The following is a 26,705-nucleotide window of genomic DNA, read 5'->3' on the forward strand; positions in this document are numbered from 1 at the left end:
ATTTTAATCCCCTGGGGAGCTCTGGAAGTGTGTGAGAACATGCACTTTAGAACTCTCACCAGAATGGTGAGAGAGTTGGGGTATTAATACACTGAATCTGTTCAGTCAGTACTTAAAGGCTGTTTCCAGGAGGCGCTCATGATCATGTACTTTGGACCCTAGTGTACACATTTAAATGTCAGAGGCAGCATTCCAGCATCTGGAAATCAAATCTGAGAATACCTCAATCCTGAAGCAGAGGAGAAACGGCTGGAGTGCTGACAGTATCTGCCAGAGATGTCAAAGTTTACTTAACCCATTACACATCACTTCTGATGATGTGTGTAAAACAAATTTCTTCCTTAACGGACTAGAAACTCCTTCCCTTCCTTAATATTAAACTGTTTCCATCAATTTCCAGAATTATATCTTTAGCAAACATAATGGTGTACATTTGATAATTTTTTTTAACAAAAAGTTATGTTTACAACCAAAATGCCACTTATTCCACTATAATCTTAAAGAAGATAGTGAATTTATCCAAAATAACATGAAATTACAAAATAAAAAACATCTTTCTAGACAGCTCATAATATTTATAGCTGTTAAAGCAAAAACAAATATTTGATTATAAATACTTATTTTGTGGATTGCTTTGGCCTTGCTGGAAATATCTACTTTCTCCAAAGTTTGATCTCTGGGTCTCAAAATGTTTAACCCAAGACACAACTTCTGTGATTTAGTTCTTGAAAGCAGCCTCCAATGCTTGAGCTTTCTTTGTGATATTCTTCTGAAAGGGCATCATGAAGTCTTCAAAGTCCACCTCATAAGTGAACCTCTCCCTCCGCAGCTCTCTCTTCCTGATCAGCTCTGCCGTTGTGGCTTCAGGACTCCAAATCTTAAATAAACAACCACATCCAGGGCAGTTGTCAATATGACAGCCATTAAACATGCCATATCCAGACGATTTTCAATATGGTTAACTTAAAACTATCAAATTAACTTCTAAATCTATTTTGACTTTTTTTTCCTTTCTATATGATGTCAGTGGTTACATGGACATCACTATTTCTAATGATGACTATCTGGACAACCGAAATGCTCTTTCAACCTCTATCATGATCTTTGAGCCAGCTGCTGTTCATTTTTAGAATGTCAAAAGCAGAAAGCAATGGAATTAGAGCATCATTTTGGTTTACTACCATTACGTCTTCGGGGTAAATAAAAATTATTTTCATGGTAGAAAGCAGAGAAAGTGGTGGGTGACCTCTTTTTCAGCATGGTTTGATGGACATTGATTGGCAAGATCACTCTTATTCTCCAAAGATGTCTCTACCTCTAATTGTAGATACTTTAGGTAGCTACTGAATAAATCCACTCCTAATTAGTGGTGGTAGCAAATACAAGGAAGAAGGGTTGGGTTTAACATACTAAGAAAAAGTATCTATAGCATTTGGTGGCTAAATGGCTATGGGGAATGAAATTGACCAAAGAAGACTTTAATCTTTGAAGGAAAGTGAAAATGTCAATATAGAAATAGTAATAGAGACGACCAGATACTGGGAGCCAAACAAGTTGGACTTAATGAATCAGAAGTAGTAGGACCTGGCAAAAGGACACCTTCTTCATTTATATAGTAACTATGAAAAATAACCTTTGGACATTTGTTTGGGTGTTCTGTGTAAAAAGTATTTGAAAAATGACATTATGAGTTTATACCACATTATGAAACTCTTTCCTAAGTACTTACCCTCCGTGGGATAAATGTGATATTTATTTTCTTGGTATAACCACTGGTAATCAATGAATTGAAATGAACCACATTATCCTTACGCATTTTCTTTTCCTCCACTATGGCTGGTACAGTATAAACTGATGAAAGTGGTTCCTGGAAGCAAGGCAAAAAAACCAAACAGACAAACAAAAAATTCCTATCAATTTTATAAGCTTATATATACTCTAACATTATATATTGTTCTACATCTCACTCAGAAGCCAGAAAAATAAAAACTAAAAATGCTACTACATAACTTACAACTTAAATGAAATAGAATATTGTTTTAACTTTGGGTAGGGAGAGATAATTAATTTGCCTTGTTTAACTCTATTTAATTAGCAGTATCAATGACAGATCTTGTAAGTCTTCAAGATATCCATTCTTGACCCATGGCCATTCATAGTGAAAAATGATTAATTAATTACTGAAATAATGATGGTATATACAGTAGGAGCTTTAGCTGATTGATCCTCCTTCACCTCTGGCAATTCTTAATCTTGTCATCCATGTTTGTTTCTTTCTACTGTCTGCCTACAATCCTTTCACTCTATCCACTTCATAGTGCCTACACTTGTTTTTTTCCATTTGATAACATTAAAGCTTTTCCTTCTTAAATTTCACCCTTTGTGAGGTGTCTGCAAGAATCTCCCAGGGATCCTTCTGCTCCCCTAAAAGAAGCTTCTAGCCTAGAAATGCACCTAGAGCTTCCCTGCTAATGACAAAGACTTGATGTCTCAGAAATCCTATAATCAACAATCTCAACTTTCTCCTGGTTGTTTAGAGGCACCCATACCATTCCAGGTTACCAGGATCCATCAATTTGATGAACTTAAACCTCCTAGAGTCATACTGCATGATATCCAATGTTATAAGTGTCTCCATATCCCAGGGTTCAGTGGTAGTCATTAAAATTCCTTGGAGCAGGGGCGGTTTAAGATGAGTATGAAAAAATATTAAGACCAAAATATTTACTTCATTCCTCGTAAGGGTTACCCTCCTTCTCTTTTGAGCCATCTCATCAAATCTGTATAATGCAGGACCAAATATTCATATAATATATATATATTATACAAATATGTATATATCCAATATCAGTTCTTTTCTTCAACATTCTAATTGTATTTGGCTGAGCCAACTTGAATTTTGTATGGATTCTGTTTGCAGGAAATACTTTTTAGATTTTTTAGTAATAATAATTTTCTTGCTAGATATTTTTTGAAGTATTGCATAATGGTGCTAAAAATATAGATTGCCTATTATTTGGCCCATGTGATGTAACAATATGTAACACTGCCCCATTCCCCAAAAAGTTTTTAAGACATTTTAGTTACTAATGGGCAACCAATTGCTTTTCTTACCTCTTCTTTCTTAATTTCAGTGCCTTCAGTTTTCACTTTAAGAGGTGGCTTGCCTTTCAGTTTTTGACTTTCTGCTGGTTTGGGCAAGTTATCTAGCTTTTCTTTAATCAAACCAATTACTCTATAGTCAGAATATGCCTTTGCAACATCCATGGCAGTGTGCCCTATTTAAAACATAAATTCAGAGCTATAATAAACATCTTAATAATAAAACATCTAGGAAAACCTCAGCACATCAGTCCTAAGCATGTGTTAGTAAGTGTGCTTCTCAAGCAAATGGTATGTGTATGGTCACAGGGCTAGATCAGATATTCTCAAAGGTGGACCCAGCTCTAAAATTTCATAATTAAAATGCCATTTACTGGAAAAATGTTTTTTCTTTATTAACTTTTTTTAGCACATTTCTTAAAAAGTTGATAAAACATAGTGGCAGATTATATTTTCAATATCTGATTCCTGGTTCTCATTCCACACTGTGCACGTTTCCTTTCATGTGACAATTTTGTGTTGTCTTCCCCCTTCCATGATGTAAGGAGGTATATTCTAAAAGGCTTATGGAAACTGATGGTCACAAGTGCTCTATGCAGATGGCTAGGATTTATGACACCGTAATATCCTCAGGCAGGCCTGGCACAATACTACCCATGTCTCAGACACAGCCTAATGCTCCCTGATCAAAAGGAAGCAATGAGTTCCATTATAAGAAAATGATACCTCCAAGCAAGGAGCTCAAATATTTAACAAAGGAATTTTTATTCTTCATATTTATAAGGTAGACCTTCCAGTTTCTTCCTAGAGAGAGCCTCAATTCAGCTTTAGAGGCAATCAAAATGCAGAAGTTTTAAACTATGCAAGTTATTGGAAAATGACAGCTAAAGCAGTGTGATAACTAAGTCAAGGTGTGATCTGTACACTGGTGAAGTCCGCAAATGAATGGTTACTGGTCCACAATGAAATAAGCTCAGGAATTAAAAGTATTTGAAACTTTCAATAGCCATTTGATAGAAGAGTTTTCTGTCATTTGAATCTAATTTTAAATGTTTGAGCTTGTATTCCGTGGGCTTTTTTCACTTCATTTTTTTCTAGCAAATCATTTTTTACTGTACTTGGAAAAAGTATCAGCCCATGAAAGATTGTAAATATAAAGAATTGATTGACCCTTTAACGTCAGTGATTTGCAAAAAACTGAGTATAAGACAAATTTCCATAACATTTAACTCAGGCTTATGTTTGCAGCAATAATTCAGTGAAAATGTGGTCCTATAATAATAGAATAAGATGAGGTTTGAAATCAAACATTAAATTCTCCTTTCCTAACCCTAACCATCAATAAGATGAACACATACCTTTTCTATTTTCCAGCTGGAATTTAGCACCAATATCAAGTAGGTATTTGACAGTATCCAGTCTACAGCTCTCAATGGCTCTACTTAAAGGAGTTGAGTTGTTGATTGAAACTGCATCTATCAGGGCTCCAGATTTAACAAGAAGCTCAACAATATCTTGTTGGCCTGTATGACATGCAAAATGAAGCGGAGTCCACAGAAAATTATCTGTTGCATTAACGTTAGCCCTACGAGATAAGATAGATGCACAAGCTAAAAATATGGGTTATTCCAAGCATTGGAGGCTAAAAGTAAGTAAGCCTTCATAAAGTTTTATCAACTTGTTCAACTGTAAACCAAGGAAGCTTTGGGTCAAGTTAAACTCTGTGTCATACTTTTTTGACAAGTATTCTGCATTATCTGGCAGTCTTAACTTTGTGTATGCATATACATGTTGTTTAGTTTTTAAAGTATTTAGGATCCGAGGGGTTATAATTTTGCAAAAGTTAAAATCAAGAAAAATTATAAAACTGAATCTGATGACGATCAAGGTGAGAAGAAATATGTTGTATTATTTCATTTTTGTGTCTATTTCTGCACACTATGAATTTTTTAAAATGCACCTTCATTAAAATTCTAAGCATTATAATCTATTATTTTAAATTTTAGTCCTCTGTAAAGACTCACGCCCAAAAGTTTGAATTCTCACTAGTAGGTTTATACTCCCTCCTGATACTATACACATCTGAATCCTTTTTTGACATTAAACATCTATAGTAATAATAACAATACTTTTTATTAAGTATGGAATTAGTGTGCTAATAAGTGCTTTACATATTTTAACTAATTTTATCTTCCATAAATTCTGTGAGCCGAGTTCCATTAAGGCCCCATTATTAAAATAAAACTGAGGCACAAAAAGGTTATGAAACTTATCCCAGGTTATTTAGCTATGGTAAATAAAGGATTTAAGCCCAAGTAATTGCTTTGGATTAAAAAGTTAAATGAAAATATCATGCTTTGATATTTTAAAGGTATTTACAAATTAGCCATGGAAAAGGTTGCTCTCTCTGGAAAAGGGCATCAAACATGTCTTTAGTCATTATAGCCAATACCCCACTTGTCGGAATTTGCTGGGGTTCCCCTACACACACAAAAAGAAGCAGATTAAAAAGTGACTCCACGTAAAATGAATAAATTCTAGAGATCTGCTGTACAACATTCTCATTATAGTTAATAATATTATATTGGACACAACATTTGTTAAGAGGCTAAATTTCATGTAAGGTTCTTACCACAATACATTTTTAAAGTTTAAAAAAAATAAAAATAAAATAAAATAAAATGAAAAGCATCTCCACACCAACTAGGTAAGGCACTGAGACCAAATTAACTTTTCCTGGGAGGGCAGTGATACCCAATCAGAAGGTTTCTTCTACCCCCCAAGTGAAAACTTCTTGGCCTTCACTTTGTGCATAGCTGTTATTTGTAAGCCATCTCTGTGTCACACACGCCTATGCTCCCATTAGCCTGGTTTCCTATATAAGATCTACCTATTGTCTAGGCTTCAGGAGTAAAGCATTTTCTGGTGCTATTAAAATTCTGCAATTGAATCTATCTTAGCTTTCCTTTCACTTCTTTGAAATATGAAGACTCATGAAAATTTAAACCCTACCCAACCAAAAACATACCCTTTTTCAAGAAGAAACTTGACCACATCTATGTTTCCATTTGCACAAGCAGTCATTAGTGGTGTTTTGTAATAATTATCCTTCATATCCACAGGTATTCCTGATTCAAATGCCTTTTTCAAAGAAGCTAGGTCTCCTGCCTTGGTAATAAAATTAATATTTGAAAATTCTTTCTCTGGATCATCAATGTACCAAGCAGAGTCATCCTGAATGGGATGTTCTGGTGGATGATCCCGATTAAACCGATTGCAGTCAGTTACATTCTTGTAGGTTTCAATCATGTAATATGGTGGCCCACCATTACTGCGGCGTGGAAATGCATTGTCAGGAATGATGCAGATTGGGAGGGGTAAAACAAACTTGCCTTTTTTTGCTTTTTTGGCTATCCCTTTTTTCTTTTTCTTAGGCCCATAGGATCCCAAGACATAAGACTTGTTTAAAAATCTGGTTCCCTTAAAGAAATCATTAATGTTGACCCCTCCTCCCCGGAACTGTTCATGAAGTTGAGCTATGTAAGACAGCTGTTCTGAGTTGACAAACTCTTGCCTCTCTTCCAGTACCATCACAAAGTCTTCCTTGCTGACTGTCCCATCTCCCCTGTCCACAAATGAAAAAGCTTCCCGAAGGAAAACCTCATGTTCTATTGACCAGTCGTGAAGTCGAAGGGCCCAGAGTGGATTAGGATTTTTGACTCCTGGGTGGGCCAGTTTATTAGCAATTTGCTCTGCCCGTTTTATTTCTTTGCTTGCTGCTTTGAAGCCACGTTCCTTAGCCAGAGTCCTGGGTATTTTATGTTCTAAATTCTTCCATTTCAGGTCACATCCTAAAATGTGAAGCATCATTGTTATGAATGGTACCAAGTCACCTGCATGGCTCTACAAATGACATTCATCCAGCTGTTTCCGTTTCAAATGATTAGTTAAAAGTTTGTCCCCAGATTACTCATATATAGAGATGAGCACATTTAGCTATTATAATTATAAAATTAAGCTGTTATTTATTTATTTATGTGCTTTGCTTTGGTGAATTCTGAGAGATATTTTCAATTTATGTTATCTGCCTCCAAAAGAGTAGGGTATTAATCCCTACAGATATTTAAAACAAATACCATATTAGGATACTTGCTAAGAGGTCTTCATGTCAAACAGGAAAAGAATAAGGGTGACATTGGAATTCAGAAAGAAGCTGAGTTCAGACAGACTAAACGGGCCCTTAGGAACTCAGAATGCTGAACAATGCCTGTTTCTTTCTGAATAATTATGACTATAAATATGTGCAATCTTAAATCACATTTTATCGCATTCTCCATGGAATTAATGTGTCATTTATATATGTAGATCTGCTGTTTTGTGGTAAGGTCATGTGAACAATCTAACAGAGGAAATGGTAATTTTTTCATGAAATCTGAAAGGATTCCAGTATTATGTTCGATCAAATTATATATTAAATTCATTTTCCTTTTTGGTTCCTTACTTAAATTCATGAGACAAAGATTACATGTAAGTATTCTCTAAATAAATTAACTTTATGAGTCAAGGTGGGGGTGTCTGTTTAATGCTATCAGGAAGGCTATGTTGTCTATTAATAAGTGTTGTGAGACATTAAAAGTCCATTATGTATATGTCAGACTATGAAGAAGCTTTTCTAGTGTTTTGACTCTAGAAGACTCTTCTCTTTGTCAACAACACATAATAAAAAAAATAATAATAATTGCTACCCAATCAGTATCTCTAGCAACCAAAACATATAGCAGCTGCACGTAAAAATAAAACATGCCTCTCCAACACTTTATAGTTTTCTCTCTCTCCAAAAAGAAAATTAATCACCAATGCTTTTCAAGATTAATACTTCCTTTAGTATTGCTAAACTTAAAAAATTTATAATCAGACTGATAAGTTTATTATTGATAGATAAAGTGTATTGGGACAATTAAGATTCTAAAATTTCTATATTGAACAGTTTTAGGAACATTGACTTATTGGGAAGGGTTCTTGATAGTATTATTTCATAGCAAATGATTTCATATGAATTCTATGCTGTTTTTACTGAGGTTTTTTTTGCTTATTCAGGGTGTTTGGGAGGTTATATACCATCTCCCACACCACTCCTGTATTTACCCTAGCACTATGAATCCCAAGATGATTAAAACTGCTTTAGCTTGCCCTTTTCTGCTGCCAGTTTTCTCCTAATTAGAAACCTTATGTGGATAAAAGACCAACATCCCAACTTAAAGATCTGAAGGCATTTTTCCTTTCTTTTTGCCTTGGGAGACTTTGTCTCCTCCTTTATGATTAGTAAATAAAGATCCATTCATTCCCTTTGTGAGTTATGTTCCTCTGTGGACAAGATACTCAACTTTAGGGGCTGGTGCAGTAGAACACCAGCAGCCAAAGGCCCACTAGAAGGCGAATTCTTCATGGGGTGGGTGTTCCAGGAGAAGTACTCCAAATTCCCCTCCTCTGTCCCTGGACATGGTGCTCACACTGCTTACAGGGACCTGTAACTTGCTCCAGTGACAGGACAGGGCAAAACAGGAGCATTATTGAGGAAGATAGTTTAATGTGGGAAAAGAATTCAGCCTTTACACTGAAGTATAGAAGAGACTAAACCCACAGAGTTGACTCAGAAATGAGCATTTCATTGCTAATGATATATTTTTTTGTGCTCTGATGACTTAAATCTAAGATTTTAAAGGTGGAAATATAACTGGTAACTGCTGCTATGAAATTGGGTCACCCACATAGGATCTGGTGACATTATTGTACTTCTAAACATGCTACGGAACATGGAATATTTTCAGACATTTGTTTAAAAACTACAGTTTAGTCTTATGACTCTTCCAGAAAAATAAATATCTTCTGTATGATTGGATAAGTCCTTTGGCATGGCCTAAGCTCTGGCCCTTTGCTTCTCAATGTGCTTTCTATGACTTTATTCCAGGAGTATGTGAACAATCAAGTATATTTTTGGTCACATTTGTCCCAATAAGAAAGCAATCGACATGTTAAAGTTGAAGAAGCTTGTCTCAATCTGGGCAGATCCTTAGTTTTTAGAAATACATCATGTTAAAAATGAAATGTTGGAGAAGGACTATGCACAACCAATGGGCATGGACTAAGCGGGGGAGACCACTGGAGGGAGGGGGGTCACTGGGTGGAGGGAACAAAGGGAAAAGAAATTGGGACAACTGTAACAGCATAATCAATAAAGCATATTTTTAAAAAATGGAATAAATTGCTGATTGTGACAGATTTGAAAACTAAACTGAGATGATTTATGCATTTGATATATTTTCCTTTCTTTGTTAAAACTGTTAATTATTTTGGAGGCTGGAGAAAGAAAATCAATTATTGCACTATTAGTTATGCAGGCATAGTAGTCTTATTTGTAATATTAGTGGTTACATTATAGGATCTCCAGGTCCCAGTGACTTCTGAAATGTTGTGCCTGTGTGGAGGACAGCAAAGCAAAGGCAGTTTCTCTGCTCTAATTAGTCATAGAACTTTAAGTTTTGTCTATTTCTCATAAATTGAAAAAAGAAAACCACTACCATAACGTTCAGCAGAATGCAGTCCCATCTCTAAAATTTTAATGTACATTCAATTAGCATGCAATTAACACCAAAATGACCCATTTCTTTAAACTTAATTAGTTAATATTATCATTTTAAGAACTATATAACATAATTTATAGTCCAAAATTACTTAAAAGCTACAGGAAAAGCTAAAATAATAAACATTATATTTCAAATTTTCTATGAAAATTTTTATTTCTTATTTCTCTATATAATATTGCCCCCATCATTTCAAATTATCCATAAAAGTTATCTTTGCACTTGACATAATAAAATGTTTTTAATAAAATAATTAAGAATTAAGATTAAAATAGATGGTTTTCTGTGTTCTTGTTTAGATGGATATTCATATTTTTTAAAAAAGGAGTTTAATAACTATAAATATTTTAGAATAATTTGTTGACTCATGATAAGATTTTTAACAATAACCTAAAAATATTTGGGAAGATGGATTTTTATCACTTTTAATACCAGATTCATAATTTAACAAAAAGTAGAGTAAGAAAAAGAATCAATTCTCCTTCTACATATATGAGTGAAGTTGAAAAACATAAGGAACTGACAAGTGACAGTCCTAAATTCTCTACTTATCTACAACAGCAGTTTTCTACCAGTGTGCCAAAAGAATTCTTAAAATACGTAATACCTGACTATTTAGTTAGGGGCACTGATCTCTTTTCCCTTTAGGTTCTCAAATAAAAAAAATGACAACAACCAACACAATAGCCACCTAGTGTAAATAAATCAAAATTATAACTATTTTTTGTCAGATCAGCAAAAAATATATTTTAGTAATTAGTTTATGTGTGCCAAGAGAGGAAAAAATTGAAAATTGCTGATCTACAACATGGGTAAATCATAAATGATTCAAGCATAAAATTGCTAGACAATTTTACCTCGCTGAGCTATATATTTACAGCAATCTGCAAAACCACCCATGGCAGCATAATGAAGGGGGGTGTTCCCATTCATTGCAATCATCCCCATGTCTCCGTTGTAGGCAAAAAGAAGCTTCAATATCTGCAAAATAGATAGTGGATAATGTAGAGGAATAGGAGCGTACATTTACTGAATGAAGACTGCACTTAGACATGTGCTATCCAATACATTACATGTTAGCCACATGTGTCTATTTAAAATTAAATTGAAATGAATTAAATACAAAACAAATCTTAAAAATACACATCCTTAGCTTCACTAGCCATATTTAAAGTACTCAAAAACCATATGTGGCTACTATATTATGCTCTACTGTACAATACAGATATAGAACATTTCTATCATTTCCCAAATTTCTATCAAACAACATTGATCTAGGGTATAAAAAACTATATTCAGCTGGGGCACTAGCATTTTGGTAAATCTAAACAGTTTTAGAAAGTTTCCGACTATGGCAAATATCTTCAGGGGAGAAATTCTTTACCAAATGTAACTTCTATTGTGATGCGTATTTTTATTGCAGGGAAGAGATTCAATGACAAAGATAATGGTAGCTATATTAAAACTCGGAAAAAATTGAGTACAGAAATTTTAAATGTAATTCAGAATTTTAAAAAGTAAGGCCAACATTGGTCCCTATTTTGTTCTGCAGTGTAACTGTCTGTACCTATAAGGTAACCTTTGCTGATATGTCCAGACAATGAGAATACTTAAGAGTTTAAAATTTAAGTGAGTCATTAGATGCACACAAAAATCAGGGGGATAAGGGTATATTGGCATTGGTTGCCCCACAATTAGTTCATAACATATTTTGAAGATTTTAATATGTAATGAGGCAAAAAACACAGTAGCCCCAGCAGGCAAAATTTTAAAATTGTCACAGTTAAGAATACAGAAAAAAAATACCATTAGTATTATTAAATGTATAAATTAGCAAGTAGATAAAATTAAATAAAGAGCTACAATATGTTTTTTTAAAATAACATTTGGTGCCTGGATGGTATGGCTCAGTGAATTGAGTGCCAGCATGTGAATTGAAGGGTCACCAGTTCAATTCCCGGTCAAGACACATGTAATAGTTGCAGGCCAAGTCCCCAGCTGGGGGTGTGTAAGAGGCAACCAATCGATGTTTCTCTCCCTCTTTCTCCCTCCCTTTCCCTCTCTCTAAAAATAAATAAATAAAATCTTTTAGAAAATAATATTTGGCATAATATATAATTTTAGAACCCTGGCTGGTGTGGCTCAGTGGATTGAGCGTCGGCCTGCGAGCTAAGTGTCGCTGGTTCGATCTTCCAGTCAGGGCACATCAGAGAAGGAAAACTCTGACTCCTAAAAACCTCCGCTGCCTTGCGGCATACCTCTTCAGGGGAAAGGCTAAGGGAGTAAACCCCGACAGAAAATCCGGAGCCGGAGTCCCTAAGGCGGTTTGACGTTGTAGTCAACACCGGCAACTCCTGCGGCGCACCTGAAGCCAAGCTGTATTGACTCCGTCTTTCCCTTGGACCCTTCAGCTGCGAAGAGAGGGGGGGTCTGCTGCATGGGCAACAGCAGGCCCTCCATATCACCCTGCCCAGGCTCTGTAGCTTCAGCTTCACTGGAGAGGACACTCCAGCGTCATCGCAAGATGTCGATTCAACACGGGAGGAGACAGATACCGTGTCACTCCCGAGTCGGACTGCACAGCCATTCTCGGCGGTGCAGATAGACTCTAAAGAAGCTACACCATCGTCTCTCGAGACGGACGGCTGCCGATAATTTTAGAAACTTTAAGGAAATCAAGATGGTAACGCAGAAAAAAATCTGCCTTAATGTAACTTACACGATATTTACAATTTTTGAAGAAAAGGAGATAAAATCTTTAGCAACAAATTTTAAAGCAAAAAGTACATTACATCAAAAAAGCCTCCTTTGGCAGCAAAATGTGCAGCGTGTTGTCTCTCATGATCAAATAAATTCACTTCACCTCCTCTTTCCAATATCCCTCGAACTAGTTCTATCACTCCTTCTCTTGACGCTTCCATTAAAGCTGTGCGGCCTGTGGACTGGACATGAAACAGATCAAATGCTGTTTATAGCTGTCATGTTAAATGACATATTCAGTATAAATACAATCTAAATTCATTTGGCCTTAGAGTCACTGACATGTGTAGTTCTCTACATTTTCATTAGTTTTATGTAACAAATAGGAAAAATGAAGCTAGTACAATGCGTGAATATCCAAAATGTAGAATTCTAAAATTAAAGTCAAGATCACGCCAGATGTCCCTGTGAGAAAAATGAATTTCTTGAAGAGATTGTAGTGCAAAAAAGAAGAATAGAAGGTAAAATATATGCTAAAATTAGATTATAGGTACTTTCTAATGAGAAGAAAATCTGATTTTATTGTTCAAAATAACAATTAGAAGATAAAACATTTCAATAAAATTAGCCAGATGAGGAGAGGGGGCAAAATGAATAAAGGAAACAGCATAACCACATATCCTCTTTTCAAAAAGATAAGAATTTTATTAGGCATTAGTGATACTTTGTCTATTTTCTAACATGCTCTTTTGACATTATGAATAATAAATACCAATTTTCCAAATATAATTAGAAAATAGACTGTAGGATTACAGTAATATAAATATAATAAAAGTATGTTGTCTTAAAGCATTTTGAATAGAAATGAACTATCTATAGGCTAACAGGATAATTTTACCATATTTAAATGCAAAATAACTCCGATAAAACTCTATAACTGAAAAAAAATGAATATTTATAATCACAGGAATAGTCATACTGAGTTGAAAGCATTTGGATTGGCTCCTTTTTCCAAAAATGTCAGGCATATTTCTTTAACATCATATGCTTCTTCACAAGCTTTAAAGAATACTGGGATTCCTTCATAAGTAGAATTGTTAACGTCTGCACCATGTTCCAGGGCAATCAATGCACAGCGATAATGCCTTTTAGTAGGTAAAATGCAGTGAAACAAAATACCTGTAGAAAAGTAGAATCCCCAAAGAATACTTATTAATAGTCTCTATAACTTTCCATCAGATAAAAAGTAAAAAGAACAATTTAAAAATCCATAGTTAGCTAGTAAAAGTTATAGAGCAAAGGCATATATCTGTCTTTGTTTTCCTTCTGAATCTAACAAACAGCAAGACAGAAAAACAGAAAAGAAACTCGACCAACGATAGAGTTAGGAGGCAATCACAAGCAAGTGTGGCTTAGAGCTTTACCTTCTCCATATTCTGCAAAATAGTTCAAAGAGAAAGTATGATGTAGGCATGAAATACATCCCACATTCTCCTAAAGAGCCAGTATTTTAATCATTTAAATGTTTGCTTATCCTTTAGAAACAATGTGCAGTGAGTCAAACATTGGTTCCTGAAAAATAGTATGTTATGACAGAGAGACTACTGTGGAATAAGCAAGACAGTGTGGCAAGTGGCAGCCAAACTGAAGGATGCGCGAGGTACCTGGTGCAATGAGCACAGCAAAGGTTATGCAGAATGAATGCAGAATAGGGCAGTATTCATGGGGCTATGTTTAAAACAAGGTTTTGTATTTGTTTCCGATTTCATTTTATATTTTGAATTCTTCCCATGTGATTTGTCATATTGTTTTCTGATACACTCATCTTCTGGAACAGATTTAATATTAATTTCAATGAGCTTACATTTTAACCATATGGCTGTCAACATTTGTTACAAATATTCACTTGACCTTGTTTCTGATTTTACCTTCATTGTTTACTTTTAATTTTACAATTTTAGATTTTTATGCTGTACAATTCTCAACCCATTTTCTTTGTGATTTGTGTCTCTGTTTCAAACTCAAGGAGGTAAACTATTCATTACAGTGTTTCCCAAAGTAGTATTTGACAAAACTCCACATACAGGAGATGCCATAAGGAAAAACTATTTCACAGTCAGATAAATATGGAAAATGTCACTGTCATTAGTCTGTCTGACAAATGTGAAATCAACATGCCTAAATTTGTTTTAGCCAATGTTTCTCTAATGAATTTGACAGTGGAACCAATTTTGCATGTAGCACTTATCAACATCCCAGTGATTCAGTGGTCCATGAAACACACTTTGGGAAGTGATATTTGATAGAGCTGTGAGAGGCTTCTGTGGTTTTTGTTGTTGCTTTTTTTTTTGGATACGACATTTTAAAACACATTTGACCCCTGAATGCACCTGAAGGTTATTTTGTTACCTGGTGCCATTAAGTAATTAAGTAATTCTTTCTTGTCTCACTGTTTGGAGAGTTACAAAAGCAGATTTTGTTCCTATCTGAAAACATTAACATTATACAGTTGGATTTATTTCTCTACTGTGGGGCTAATGAAGTGGCTTGGTACTTGACGCAACAGTTTGGGACAAATCATAAAATCTACCAATTTATATTAAGCCTGGTGGTAATTTTCTTAGTGATTTTCATGAAGCTATGTCAATGCCTGCTGGAACCTGCAGTGATTTGGACAAGAAGCTCCAGGACCTCGGTCTTGAGATGAGATTAGGGAGGGGAACGGGGCGGGGGGGGGAGTAGAGTTGTGTCACCTGAAGAATCCTGGAAATGACATCCATGTCTCAAATTTCAAGTCATATTTACAAATTATTTAAAATGACCCTAGAAAGTTGGAGTTTATTGCCAGAATCCACCTTAATCCTTCCAATTCCCAAGTGTAACTAACTTCTTTCTACATCAGACTGCTATGGAGAGGAGACAAAATCCTTCTGGAGTCCTAAGTCTAGTACTACTCCAGGTTCTAAACTATAAAAAAGAAATTTAAAAAAAGCACTCTTTTTTTTGCTCTAAACAAGATTTTATATTTTATAATGGATGATTATAATAACAATATCAACATGTGTCATGTTGAAAATTCTCCACATTTAGCAAACCACCTAACACAGATTAGTGTAATTCTAATTTTCTTTTTCTTTTAAAAAAAATTCAGTCTTTATTGTATTTTTTCCATTACCAGTTAGTCCCCTTATACCTGCCTTACCCCGGCAACTAATTTTCTTTTTAAAGGAAAAAACTCTCAGACTAGGTTTCCATAAGATTTTCCTATACCATTTTCAAATTATGGGGAGTCAGTATCCTTAGGTACAGGAATAATTCACTTCTAAAGTTGGAAAGCTAAAAAGTCCACTTTAGTAATTTCTGGCTACAAAAAGAATCATATCTGCTGGATAGAATGTTGGGATTTTTACCTTTTCCTTCATTATCAACTTTAGTCATATCCGCCTTTGCCTTGGCTAATATTTCCATGGTCAGTTCATGGCCCAGTTCTGCAGCCCTCATTGTCGGAGTACAGCCCATTCGGTCTTGCACATCAGGGTGAGCACCCAGGCTAAGGAGAAAGCTGACCATATCGATGTCATTGGAAACCGAGGCTAAGTGCAGAGCACTGAATCCATCGATGGGATCAGTGAAATTGATCAGTTCAGGGTAACCAAGTTTGATGAGCTTCTCTATCTTCTTCTTGTCTTTGTTCCGAACACACTGAAGAAGTTTGTAGATCTGTAGGTTCTCAAGTCTCCGATCTACTAAAGCCATACTTGACCAGCTTCTTGAAAATGCTTTTGTGGACCAAAACAAACACTACAGCAGAAAACACACACACATACAACCAAAACAAAAACTTTTAACTTAAAGTTAATTATGTCACCTTTATTTTGATTAAATAATAATATTTTAAGCCTTCCTAAAGAGAGGCTGTTTCTTATAAAATGTTATTATCATAATTTATTGGAACTAATTTCATGAAAATAGATATTACATATAAATAAAAAATCTTCAACTAGCATAAAGTTAAAATATTTCCAAACTAATTTTCCATCAAATTGAATACTATGAAGTTTTCCTGTTAATCTCACTTAATCTTCCCTCCTTGACAGAGCCTTCTCATTTACCTATGAACCAGGTGAGGCTAACTAAATTGCCAAGGTAAGGATTTGAGCTCCCCACTATACCAGGATGTCCCCCACAATGTAGAGACCATACACATTTTAGTAGCTAAAATATGTGATAAAGAACATGCAATATTTTGAGATGCTAATTATAAATGGGAATCTACTATGCTCTGTGAGATACCAAAGAGAGATGAATAACATTGTTTTGTCATTTTATGTGACAATGAGGTACCAAACTTTTAAATTGAGGAGTAGGCCAGGGTACGTATTTCAAGCTTGCTTTCCTCCATTTATTTTTCTGAGGGAAAAAACAAAAAACAAAACACACCTAGGCCAAATCATTGTCATAGCCCGTAATTTGTCTCATTGCTTCCACAACAGCTCCCTATAGTCCAATCTATTTTCAATCCCCGGAAAAATATTTTATAAATGCAGATCAGGTGAAATCAGATGAGTTTTACCTCAACCTTTCTTCTGTGATAGGAACAGGTTCATGACCTAGATTTAGTGTGTGTGAGTGAACACTCTCCCCAGGTACAGTGAATGTCTCAAGAATACACTCAAAAAAGACATCAGCCAATCAGCATCTTATGGGGTCCATTTGCCAGAACTGCACAGAAAGACAACTCTTTCTAACCAGTTGCTAAGCGGCAGGGTGTGGGGCCGGGGCTGCAGGCAGCCATGTTGGCTGTCACAGAGAGACCAAGTTGGAAAGACTGAGACTGAGGGCAGCATCTGCACTTGGGACTCAGTTGTGCTAGAAGACACCTACCACCTAAATGTTCAGGGTTGCATGAGTAAAAATACCCTTCCCCAAACCTTATTTTGGCAGAAGCTAGTTAGCAGGGCTCCTGTCATTTACAATGAAAAGGTTCCGTCTTACTACAAAATCTGAAACTGTACCTTCTTTTCCCCACCACAAATCTGCTCCTTTACTCACATTCCTTATGGCAGTAAGTTCCACTGTTGACCACCTGTTCTTTCTTTAACAGTGTCTCTGTAGACAACCAGAGTATCTCCATTGCCTGTTTCCCTCCTACCTCACCACCCACTCCTTCTTAGTCTCCTTTGCTGGCTCCCCTTCTTCTGTTAGAAGCCTAATTATTGGAGAGCCCTGGACTAAGCCCTCAGGACCTGTCCTGTTTTCAAACACTCCCCTGTAGTCTCATCCTATCTGGTGATCTTTATCCCAATTTGCAACATCTAATTTATTCATTCTCAAATTTATACAGGCATCTCTGTCTGTCCCCAGAGCTTCAAAATTATATACCTATCAGTCACCTCTTCATTCTCACTTTGATGTTTAATAGGCATCTAAATGTAACATGTTCAGAGCAGAACTCTTGCTATCTACCACCCAGACCTCCTCCAGTTCTTCCCATTTCCAGTAATGACATTACTATCCATCTACCTACTCAGATTAAAAACAAGGAGTTACTCTTCATTCTCTTTCCCTCACAGATCCCCTACTCTTTAAATCTATCAGCAAATCCTGTCAACTCTACCTCCTGCCATCAACTTCCTGTGGTACTATCCTAGGCCAAATCATTGCTACAGACTTCTAATTTGCTTCCCAGCGTCCACAGCAGCCCTCTGTTGTTTATTTTCTATTCAGCCCCAGAAAAATCTTTTTAAAATGTAGATCAAATAAGATCAGACAAGCTTCTGCCCCCAAAACTTTAGTATAACTATTTTTAATCATAAAGAAAAATTGAACACCCATATATCCACCATTGAGATCCTACCATTAATGCTTGATTTTCTTTATCACATATCTATCCATTGTATTTTTTGATCCATTTCAAAGTAAACTGTAGACATAGTCCAGCATAGATAACCTTATCTGGAGATCAATACTTGTTTACAGTTTTTTTTTCTTTTTGGTCATTTGAATATAATGAAATGTATAAGTATTAAGTGCCTCATTCCATGAGTTTTGACAAATGCATACATCTATGTCACCTACTCTCCTGTCAAGATACAGAATATTACCTCATGTCAGAACATTCTCTCCAGATCATCTTTTAGAAGTACTTCAATATCTTTCACTTATAATCAGGAAAAAAAAAACCCAAAACCCTCATAATGACCTCCCCAGTTCCCTCTGGCTGGTCCTCAGACCTCACTTCAATTCCGCTTGAATTAGGGATCTCCAGTCATACTGGCCTTTTTGTTTATGGAACAAAAGCTGACTCCTGCCTCTGGAACACTTTGTTCCCTCAGCCTGGAGTGCCCTTGGCTCAGAATTTCCGTTGGTTGGCACTTCTCACCATTAAACTTGATGTCACCATGTTATTTCATTTCTTTTATTTTCTTCATAATGAAATGAAACACTTCTCTATATAACATTACTACAGATGTGTACATTTATGTATATTTAATTTACATATTGCATATCTTCCCCACTAGTATATAGTCTTCACGCAACAGAAGTTTTGTATTATTTTGACCATTATTTCTCCACCAGCCAGAGCCTGACTCATAGCAGGCTTCAGTAAATGTTTGCTCAACAGATGACCAAAAGTTAAAAGACTGAGGAGTGGAAAGAATCAAAGAAAATTTCTAGGTTTCTGGCTTGAGCAGCTGGCTACCTGTGCCTGAGATTGGAGGCTCAGGATGGGGTCCAGATTGGTCAGAGCATAGCCAGTTAAGCTTTGGGCATGCTGAGTTAAGAGTCCACAAAGCAATAGGATGCATAATTCAGGGAAGAGATCTAAGCCTGTTGTATGTGGAGGTGTGGGGTTTTCAGGGGATGCATGCAGACTGAGACTGGGAGAAAGCAAAGAGAAGTTTCAGGTGGGAATAGTGACCACCACCATCAAATGCATGCTGTTGCCTTGTCCTTCCTTTTTCCTCACTCTTCTATTTATTCTTTGTGCTTCTCCTTTTTCTGCTGTAACATCAGCCATCACATGGCTTGTGTGGCTTTAATGTCCTGTTTGCTGCAGTCCCTAGCTTCCCCTCTAATCTGTTTATAATGTGTGTGGACTAGGAAACCAGATAAGGAAACTCATTAGAATTGTGAGTATAAATAGGCTCCCAACGAGTCCTGAAGTCATCTTTGCTGCATGCTTGGTGAAATTTATTTTAACTGCTGTTATGGCTGGTTTTACTATTATTATCAGTGTTGTCATACTGCATACAGATGTACATCCTACATGAAATAAAATAAGATGCTCCTAAATTGTTTACTGATTGTACTGAATCAATGCCACCTCATTGGTGTGGACAGAGACTTCCAAATTAGTGACTTCATTGGTGACTCTGATAGCTCTCCCCTACAGAATTAGCAGCATGTGATATTATCCAATCAAGCTACAAAGGCAAATTAAGCAATCTGTGGGCTAGTTCCATAGCTTCTATCCCTTCCAGCTAAAGCCCCAAAATGCTGGAGAGAGAATAGTGCCCTAGGCAGTGTCCTTCACAGTCAACCGCCAAGACTGACCAAGAGCCTCACCCACGGGAGGAAATGACAGAAGTCCTATCCTCTAGGGCTGGGTTCCTTGTGAACCGTGTAGCATTTCTGATCATCAGGAGAGTTGTCAGATACACACACACACCTGCAGGTATACTTTACCTGAGCCTGGCCCTGTGGCACTTAGGTAAGCCACCATCTAACCACTTATGTGCACAGTCTCAGAACAGTGGAATAGAACAGGATTTCTTGACTTGAGGTCCACGTTTGGGTCTGAATACTTAAAAATATGAAAATCTCTGTGTTTGTGTGTGGGGGCGGGAGGGGGGTGTGGGCGGACATGTCCGTGTGCATTTTTTCCCTGTGGGGAGAGATTCATGGAACTCATCAATTTCTCAAAGGAGTCTGTGAGACAAAGGTGTTTTTTTAGAAGGAGGAGACATGCTTGGAAGAGTGGAGAGTGTAGGATTGGAGTTGGGGGACTCTGTTTTTGTGATCCCTCCTGCTCTGTATTATAATTTATTCAAACTGGTTGGACAAATCTGAAAAGTTACCCATGGAGTGTGTGCCTCAGTTTCTTCATCTGTGAAATGGGGCTAACAACAGTATTCAATTCGTGGGGTCTGAGTGAAGAGGAAATGTGCTAACCCTTGTAAAGTGACTTAGCAAAGTCCCTCAATACCGGATCACTATGAATAATCAAACTTCCATGGGTCTCAACTCACCCACAAGCCACCGTTTACATTCGGGAGTGTGTGGGGTTCTTCACTGCCCCTTTTCAGCATTAAGTCTCAGAAGAATCCGGAGGGCAGGGTGGGTAAGATAGTTCAAGGGAAATGTCAGATGGCAGGGACCAAGGTGCTAAGCTCACCTCTCAGTCGTGGGGGTGATCAGGAGCCACGGATGTCCCGGCACCGACGCGCCTCAGCCTCAGGAGGCGGCTGGCGGTCCCAGCTCTCGTTTTCTGCCGCTTGGCGCCTTCCCCAGCGGCGATCTCGGGCTCCAGGGGCACGGCTTGGGCGCCCAGCCGTCAATGGTGTCCCTAAGGGCAGAGCAGGAGAGCGGGCGCGCGGAGCTGCAGGGAAGGGGTTGTGTGTATCCATCGGCCCGGGATCCGCCCTGCGCAGGGGGCGGAGCAGGAGCCACCCAGATAAGGCTGATTGTGAGCTTCAACCAAGTGAGGCCCGGTTGCCAGGACAACCGCCCAGTTGAGCATCGGGGCGGGGCTCGTATCCACCCACCGCCCTCTGCTAGTCCTGCCACCTAACGCTAGTCCCGCCAGGTGGCAGGGTCCACACCAGGATGCTGGAGGTGATCTCAACACTACAGCCGTGGTGGATGCAGGGGCGGTGTGCCCAATGCAAGGTCCCCAGGTGTTAAACCTTTCGTTCATCCTCTTCTCCCGCCTCCCGACTTCATTAAAAAATAATTAGAAAGATAGAGGTCATATAGTAAAATAAATATAATACATGATAAAATAATTTTTAAGTAAAATAAAAAAGCAGTAAGTTATATAATAAAATGAAAAGTGAATCTACTTGTTAGCTATAACTGCTGTAGATTATTCTAAATCTACCCCAAAATTTTCTTTGTATATACTCCAAGATACATATATGCCTAAAAATATTTATATGCAAATGAGAGCAAAAGTATAAAGGAGATCGTTTTATTTTAGGGCCTGCAAGTATACCCTAATATCGCAACCCCAACACATTTTTGGGGAGGCATATTCTTAGAGTTTTTGTTTATGTGAATGTAAAATATGCTTGATTTAAAAAATAGCATGCAATAACTTCCAAATAAAAGCAATATTTTCTCCACCCCATTCTATTCTATTAATAATTTCTACCTACACTCTAAAAAAACGTTAAGAATTATTTCATGAACATAAAAGAATACAATATATAACATATGGAAAGTATAAAGAACCAGGGCACACCAAGGCTAAAGAAAATGAAGGCTGCAGAAAATGAAGGCTGCCTCTACTGCTGGATTCCGCATCTTTCTCCCCAATGCTGCGTCCTCCCTTTCTCGCCCTCAGAAGCAACTGCTGTTCTGAATTTTATATTTATCACTCTTCACCTTTTAAAAATATTTTGCTTCATATAAATGCGTCTCTAAAAACTTTGTATTTAGTGTTGCATGTTTTAAGAATTTATAAAAAATGTGTATTATCTTGACATTTCTTTCAACATCATCTTTTTGAATTGTATCTTTGTGCTTAATTATAGTTTCTTTACTATTCCACAATTCCACACCCCTTTTAAATCCTGTTGATGGACATTTAAGATATCTTCAGTATTTACTAGTAAAAGCAATGCTGCTGTGATCGTGTTTGTGCATGTCTTTAGATGCACAAGTTCAACAGTTTCTCTAGGGTAAATTTCTGGGTCATAGGTCATTTATAACATTAAGTTCATGTGAACTTGTTTTCCAAGTACATATAGCAACTTAGACTCTCATTAGCAGGATGTGTCTTAGCCAAAACTTGGTTTTGTCACACTTTACGCTTTTTGCTAATCTAGTGGGTGTAAATTTGAATTTGTGATTTTATTTTGCATGTTCTGATTACCTACCAATTGTTAGTTTGAGAGCTTGGTTCCTTGGAGATAGTCGAGTGTAACTTTAATGGCAAGCCACAGGTGCTTAGCATAAAACTACCAGATCCTCAAATAACTTTAGGAACCTTCTCCAGAGTTAAACAACGCTACCATTGACATCAACTTTGTCACCCTCAAGTGGTTACCACAAAACTCTCTTAGATTATTTTAACAGAATCAGGAAAGCATTTCTTGAATTATTGTCTCTTAGTGTAGGAAAAATCTCACATTTGAGTTTGGGTTGTTGACCTAGTGGAATTTAGTAATAAAGAGGAAGTAAGTCACTCAGGTTACATGGGTTTCAGTTGGTAAATCAGAATAAGATGAACTGCCCTACAAGTCATAAAGGAAATAGGCCTAATAATGAATGATCTCATCTTGGCTCTTGTAGACACATGTGATTGATTATTGGGGAATGCTTCTTTAGTTGAATAGTTCTAACTGTGTTACATCTTGTCAATGTATATTTACAATGATAGTATTTCTCATTAGGAGACAAAGTTCATGTCACTGGTAGCATTGTGTAACTCTGGAGAAGGTTCCCAAAGTTATTTGAGAATCTGGTAGATTGGAGAAGAAACCCGTCTAGAAGACTGAAGGAAATAGATTAGTAACGTGTAAGCTATGCTTGGATTTATCTGAACTATTGGTGCAAATATTTTGAGAAGTTGGGTAAACATATGTTAGTTGATTGAGACCTTGGAGATAAGCAAAGCAGTCTGACTCACTTTCTGAATGTGGTTTCAGGTAAATTTACTCTCTGAGTTTCATAAAAACTCTGATGCTGTGAGCAGGTAGCTGAAAAGGAGCTTGACAATAGATAATCATATTTGATTTCAACTTTTTTGTTGTCTAGGGAGGATAGTTATGCTTACCTACTTAAATTTACCAACTTCCTACTAATGAGGAAACAGTCATAATATGGATAAAATTTTAGAAATGTTACAGATTAGTAAATAGACACAACCTTTCCCCTTTTTCGCTAGATGTTGTAAAAACACTGCGATGTTTTTAACTTGAACTTTATTTATTCAGTTATTCTTGCCCTTAGCCGTTTGGCAGTAAAGTCATTAGAACTTGGGCAACACAAAGGAAAAAGGAGAGTAAAGGGCATCTGCTTAAAACCAAGAGGAGTGACAGAAAAGTTTATGTAGTTCTTACAAACACAAACTGGGAGACAGACAGATGCATGGGCTAAATTCTCTCCCAGTGATCTAACTTGAGCTTTAATATTTATCTGATATTAAATAACATTTTATCTTTAAATTACAACTGTGCCAAAAGAGTGCACATTTAGTACTTCTTACTTTGACCCAGACCTTCTGCAAAATGCTTGATACATAACAGTGATTTGTTGAATTACCTCACACATCTTTATAAAAATTACTAAAATTCAGTAATAAAATGCATTAACTACCAGTGCTCTTAAATAAGATCTACTGGCCTGAAAAGCAGACCAGATTTTCATGAATTAGTAACTGGTATAGTATGCCAGTGAAGCTGAAGCTGCAGAGCCTGGGCAGGGTGATATGGAGGGTCTGCTGTTGCCCATGCAGCAGACCCCCCCTCTCTTCGCAGCTGAAGGGCCCAAGGGAAAGACGGAGTCAATACAGCTTGGCTTCAGGTGCGCCGCAGGAGTTGCCGGTGTTGACTACAACGTCAAACCGCCTTAGGGACTCCGGCTCCGGATTTTCTGTCGGGGTTTACTCCCTTAGCCTTTCCCCTGAAGAGGTATGCCGCAAGGCAGCGGAGGTTTTTTTGGAGTCAGAGTTTCCTTCTCTGAGGTGCCCTGACTAGAAGATCGAACCAGCGACACTTAGCTCGCAGGCCGACGCTCAATCCACTGAGCCAAACCAGCCACTACTGTAGTGCCGCCTGCTTTTGTTGCTCCTACTCACCAGATTAGGGTCTCATCCAAATCTAACAGGAATCTAACAAGGGCAAGGTCAAAGCCACCACCTCCTAAAAATGCACCTGATGGCTCCTGGAAGTGGTTTTCTGTCGGGCTTCCTAGCACTCTCCTGTTCAGTCCTGATGGCAATTCCTTCTTGTTCGGGGCCACTCAGCTCCTTGTTTGGTGGGCCAGCCTCTTGTTGATGGTCAGCTCCCCAGAACCGAGGTCTGAGGCAGATTCCAAGTGTACTGCAGTTCTTGTCTTGGCCAGCTTCCCAGGAGCTGGTTACTGCTAGAGTAACCCCACCCCAAGCACACAACGTCCGGTTTCCTAATTACTGCATGTGCCAAACCCTAATGACTCCCAGGCCTGCCACGAGCGCAGGCCCAGCATTCAGGCCAGGAGATGCAGATTCTGACAGCAAACCTAGAAAAGGCTGGACTGTGAGGCGCGGGAGCTTAACCTTGGCTGAACATTGGAACCACCTGGGTCCCACCCAGAGTGAGGTTCTGCTTAAGGACGGGTGTGGCCAGGTGTCGGGAATTTTAAAGCTCCTGGACAATTCTGATGTGCAGAGTCCATCGAGAGCTCCTTTTGTGTGGTAGCCACCTTCTCTGAGCCCACTTTGTAGTTGAGTGTTTCTTTGAGTGATTTTGGTTATACGTTATTAGACTAATGTGAGCTCTCTGCTTTTCATGGTCTGGTCATTTCTTTGTTGGGGGCTTGCCATGTGCCACTGTGCTATGAGGCCCTTTTATACACTGTTTTCAGACCTTGAGACTGTGCAGGGGAGGTGCTGTTACTCTCAGTTTACCAATGAGCAACCTCAAGTTTAAGCAACTTACTGAAGGATGCACAGTTCTTAAGTATCAGAGCTAGAATCCAAGTATTGACCAAAACCTCTGCCCTCCCCACCACACCACATGGCCTCTGCCCGCATGGAAGTGATTTCAGCAAATAAAACAATTACTTCTGTCTAACCAAGTTTGCCTAAAATAGGTGAGAAATTAGAATTTGTGCAAATGGGTGTATATATATGTATATATAGTTAAATTTGTGTCTACAATCACATGTATGGAAGGCTGGCACTTTTAAAAACCAATTAATTTTTAACTCATAAATGTGTGAATTATAGAATGATTTGAGGATGTAGAACTATGGAACTTTAGAGCAGAGGGACCACTTGGTGTCTGCCTGTCCAACCTTCGCAGATGGGAAAAAGGCCTGCCGTGGGAATTCACCGGCCATATACCATCTGACTGACAAAAGGCCTGACTGTAGGCCAGGTGCCACATCCCTAAACTGGGCTACTTCCAGTTGATCTCATTGTATTAAGAGAGGTCGGCTGGATCAGCCTTTGATATAGAAAAGCCTTGTAAGTATGAAACAGATACTTTCCAAAGCAGACAAATACAGGGAGTGCAGTGATTTGCCCAAGGTCAAGTTGAACTGAAACCTAGGTGTCCTGATTCTTAAGCCAGTGTTTCTTCTAGTAGGCAGGGGCAGTATAATTTGGTTGAAAGAGCAGAAGACACATAATTCTAGATTCACCTCTAGGACCTTAGACAAATTACTTGCCCTTTGTATATTTCAGATTCTTCATCTGTAAGTAGCCCTCATGATAATGGTACCCAGCTCCCAGTGTTGTCTGGAGGTTGGCTGAGTTTCCTTATATGAAATGCTCTCAGGAAACACTTCCTTCATACCAGATGGCTTCGGGAGTGCCCCCAATGGGAGCTCAGGTGCTGCTAACTTTATCTCCAGACCTGGATCTTGTTTTCTTGTGATGCTTTACAACCTTCCTGGGAATGCCACCAACAAGAACTAAGTAACGCCTGTGGAGTGGTTGCATCTCCTTAGAGGAAAAGATGGAAATATTCAAATTGTGTACCTTTTCTCCTTCCTGAACTTGCCAGTATTACCACTTGCCATAAATTGATGAAATGGAAATGCTTGCAAAATAACAGGTACAGGCTGTACTACTGCTCATTCCTTGGGGAGCTCTAGCAACAACTTGCTGGGAAATATTTAGCAGAATTAATACTTGGGGACAAAGGCTGATGCCTAATAAAACCATCATATAAACCAAGCTCAGGATGTAAATCCAGGGCTCCACTAATATTCTGTGTTTTAATGGAAGAAACACCTGCTGAGCTATCCATAAAGGAGCTTGCAGAAATATGTTGAAATTGTCATTTCCTTAACTACCTGAGTGCCGGGCCCCTTCACAGAGTTCCCACC

The 26,705-nt window shown here is 37.7% G+C and overlaps 1 protein-coding gene across 2 annotated transcripts; it reads right to left on the reverse strand.

The window, feature by feature from the left end:
- Positions 1-560: 560 nt before the first annotated feature.
- Positions 561-21,092, reverse strand: ANKEF1 (ankyrin repeat and EF-hand domain containing 1). Of its 2 annotated transcripts, none has more exons than XM_090285214.1 (10): positions 20,842-21,092; positions 15,854-16,244; positions 13,423-13,622; positions 12,536-12,685; positions 10,601-10,724; positions 6,131-6,953; positions 4,461-4,687; positions 3,115-3,278; positions 1,730-1,867; positions 561-877 (listed from the first exon to the last, which is right to left on the reverse strand). In XM_090285214.1, the coding sequence occupies exons 2-10, from the start codon at positions 16,197-16,199 to the stop codon at positions 719-721; spliced, it is 2,331 nt and encodes a 776-aa protein (XP_090141340.1). In that variant the 5' UTR covers positions 16,200-16,244; positions 20,842-21,092; the 3' UTR covers positions 561-718. The 2 variants fall into 2 exon arrangements, with proteins under 2 accessions (XP_090141340.1, XP_090141341.1); XM_090285215.1 differs by lacking the exon at positions 20,842-21,092 and adding an exon at positions 20,133-20,179.
- Between the last annotated feature and the right edge of the window lie 5,613 nt (positions 21,093-26,705).

This window comes from Furipterus horrens, unplaced genomic scaffold (genome assembly GCF_987537825.1).
Source record: "Furipterus horrens unplaced genomic scaffold, mFurHor1.1.pri manual_scaffold_8, whole genome shotgun sequence".
Lineage (NCBI taxonomy): Eukaryota > Metazoa > Chordata > Mammalia > Chiroptera > Furipteridae > Furipterus > Furipterus horrens.

What these genes read in the sequence shown, in the direction of transcription:
- ANKEF1 (XM_090285214.1), bottom strand. Translation starts at nt 16,199, where the DNA reads ATGGCTTTAGTAGATCGGAGACTTGAGAACCTACAGATCTACAAACTT. An exon ending in CTGAAATTAAGAAAGAAGAG is followed by an intron (nt 1,868 to 3,114) that starts GTAAGAAAAGCA and finishes CCTTGCTTCCAG; the next exon opens with GAACCACTTTCATCAGTTTA. An exon ending in TCACATTTATCCCACGGAGG is followed by an intron (nt 878 to 1,729) that starts GTAAGTACTTAG and finishes TGTTTATTTAAG; the next exon opens with ATTTGGAGTCCTGAAGCCAC.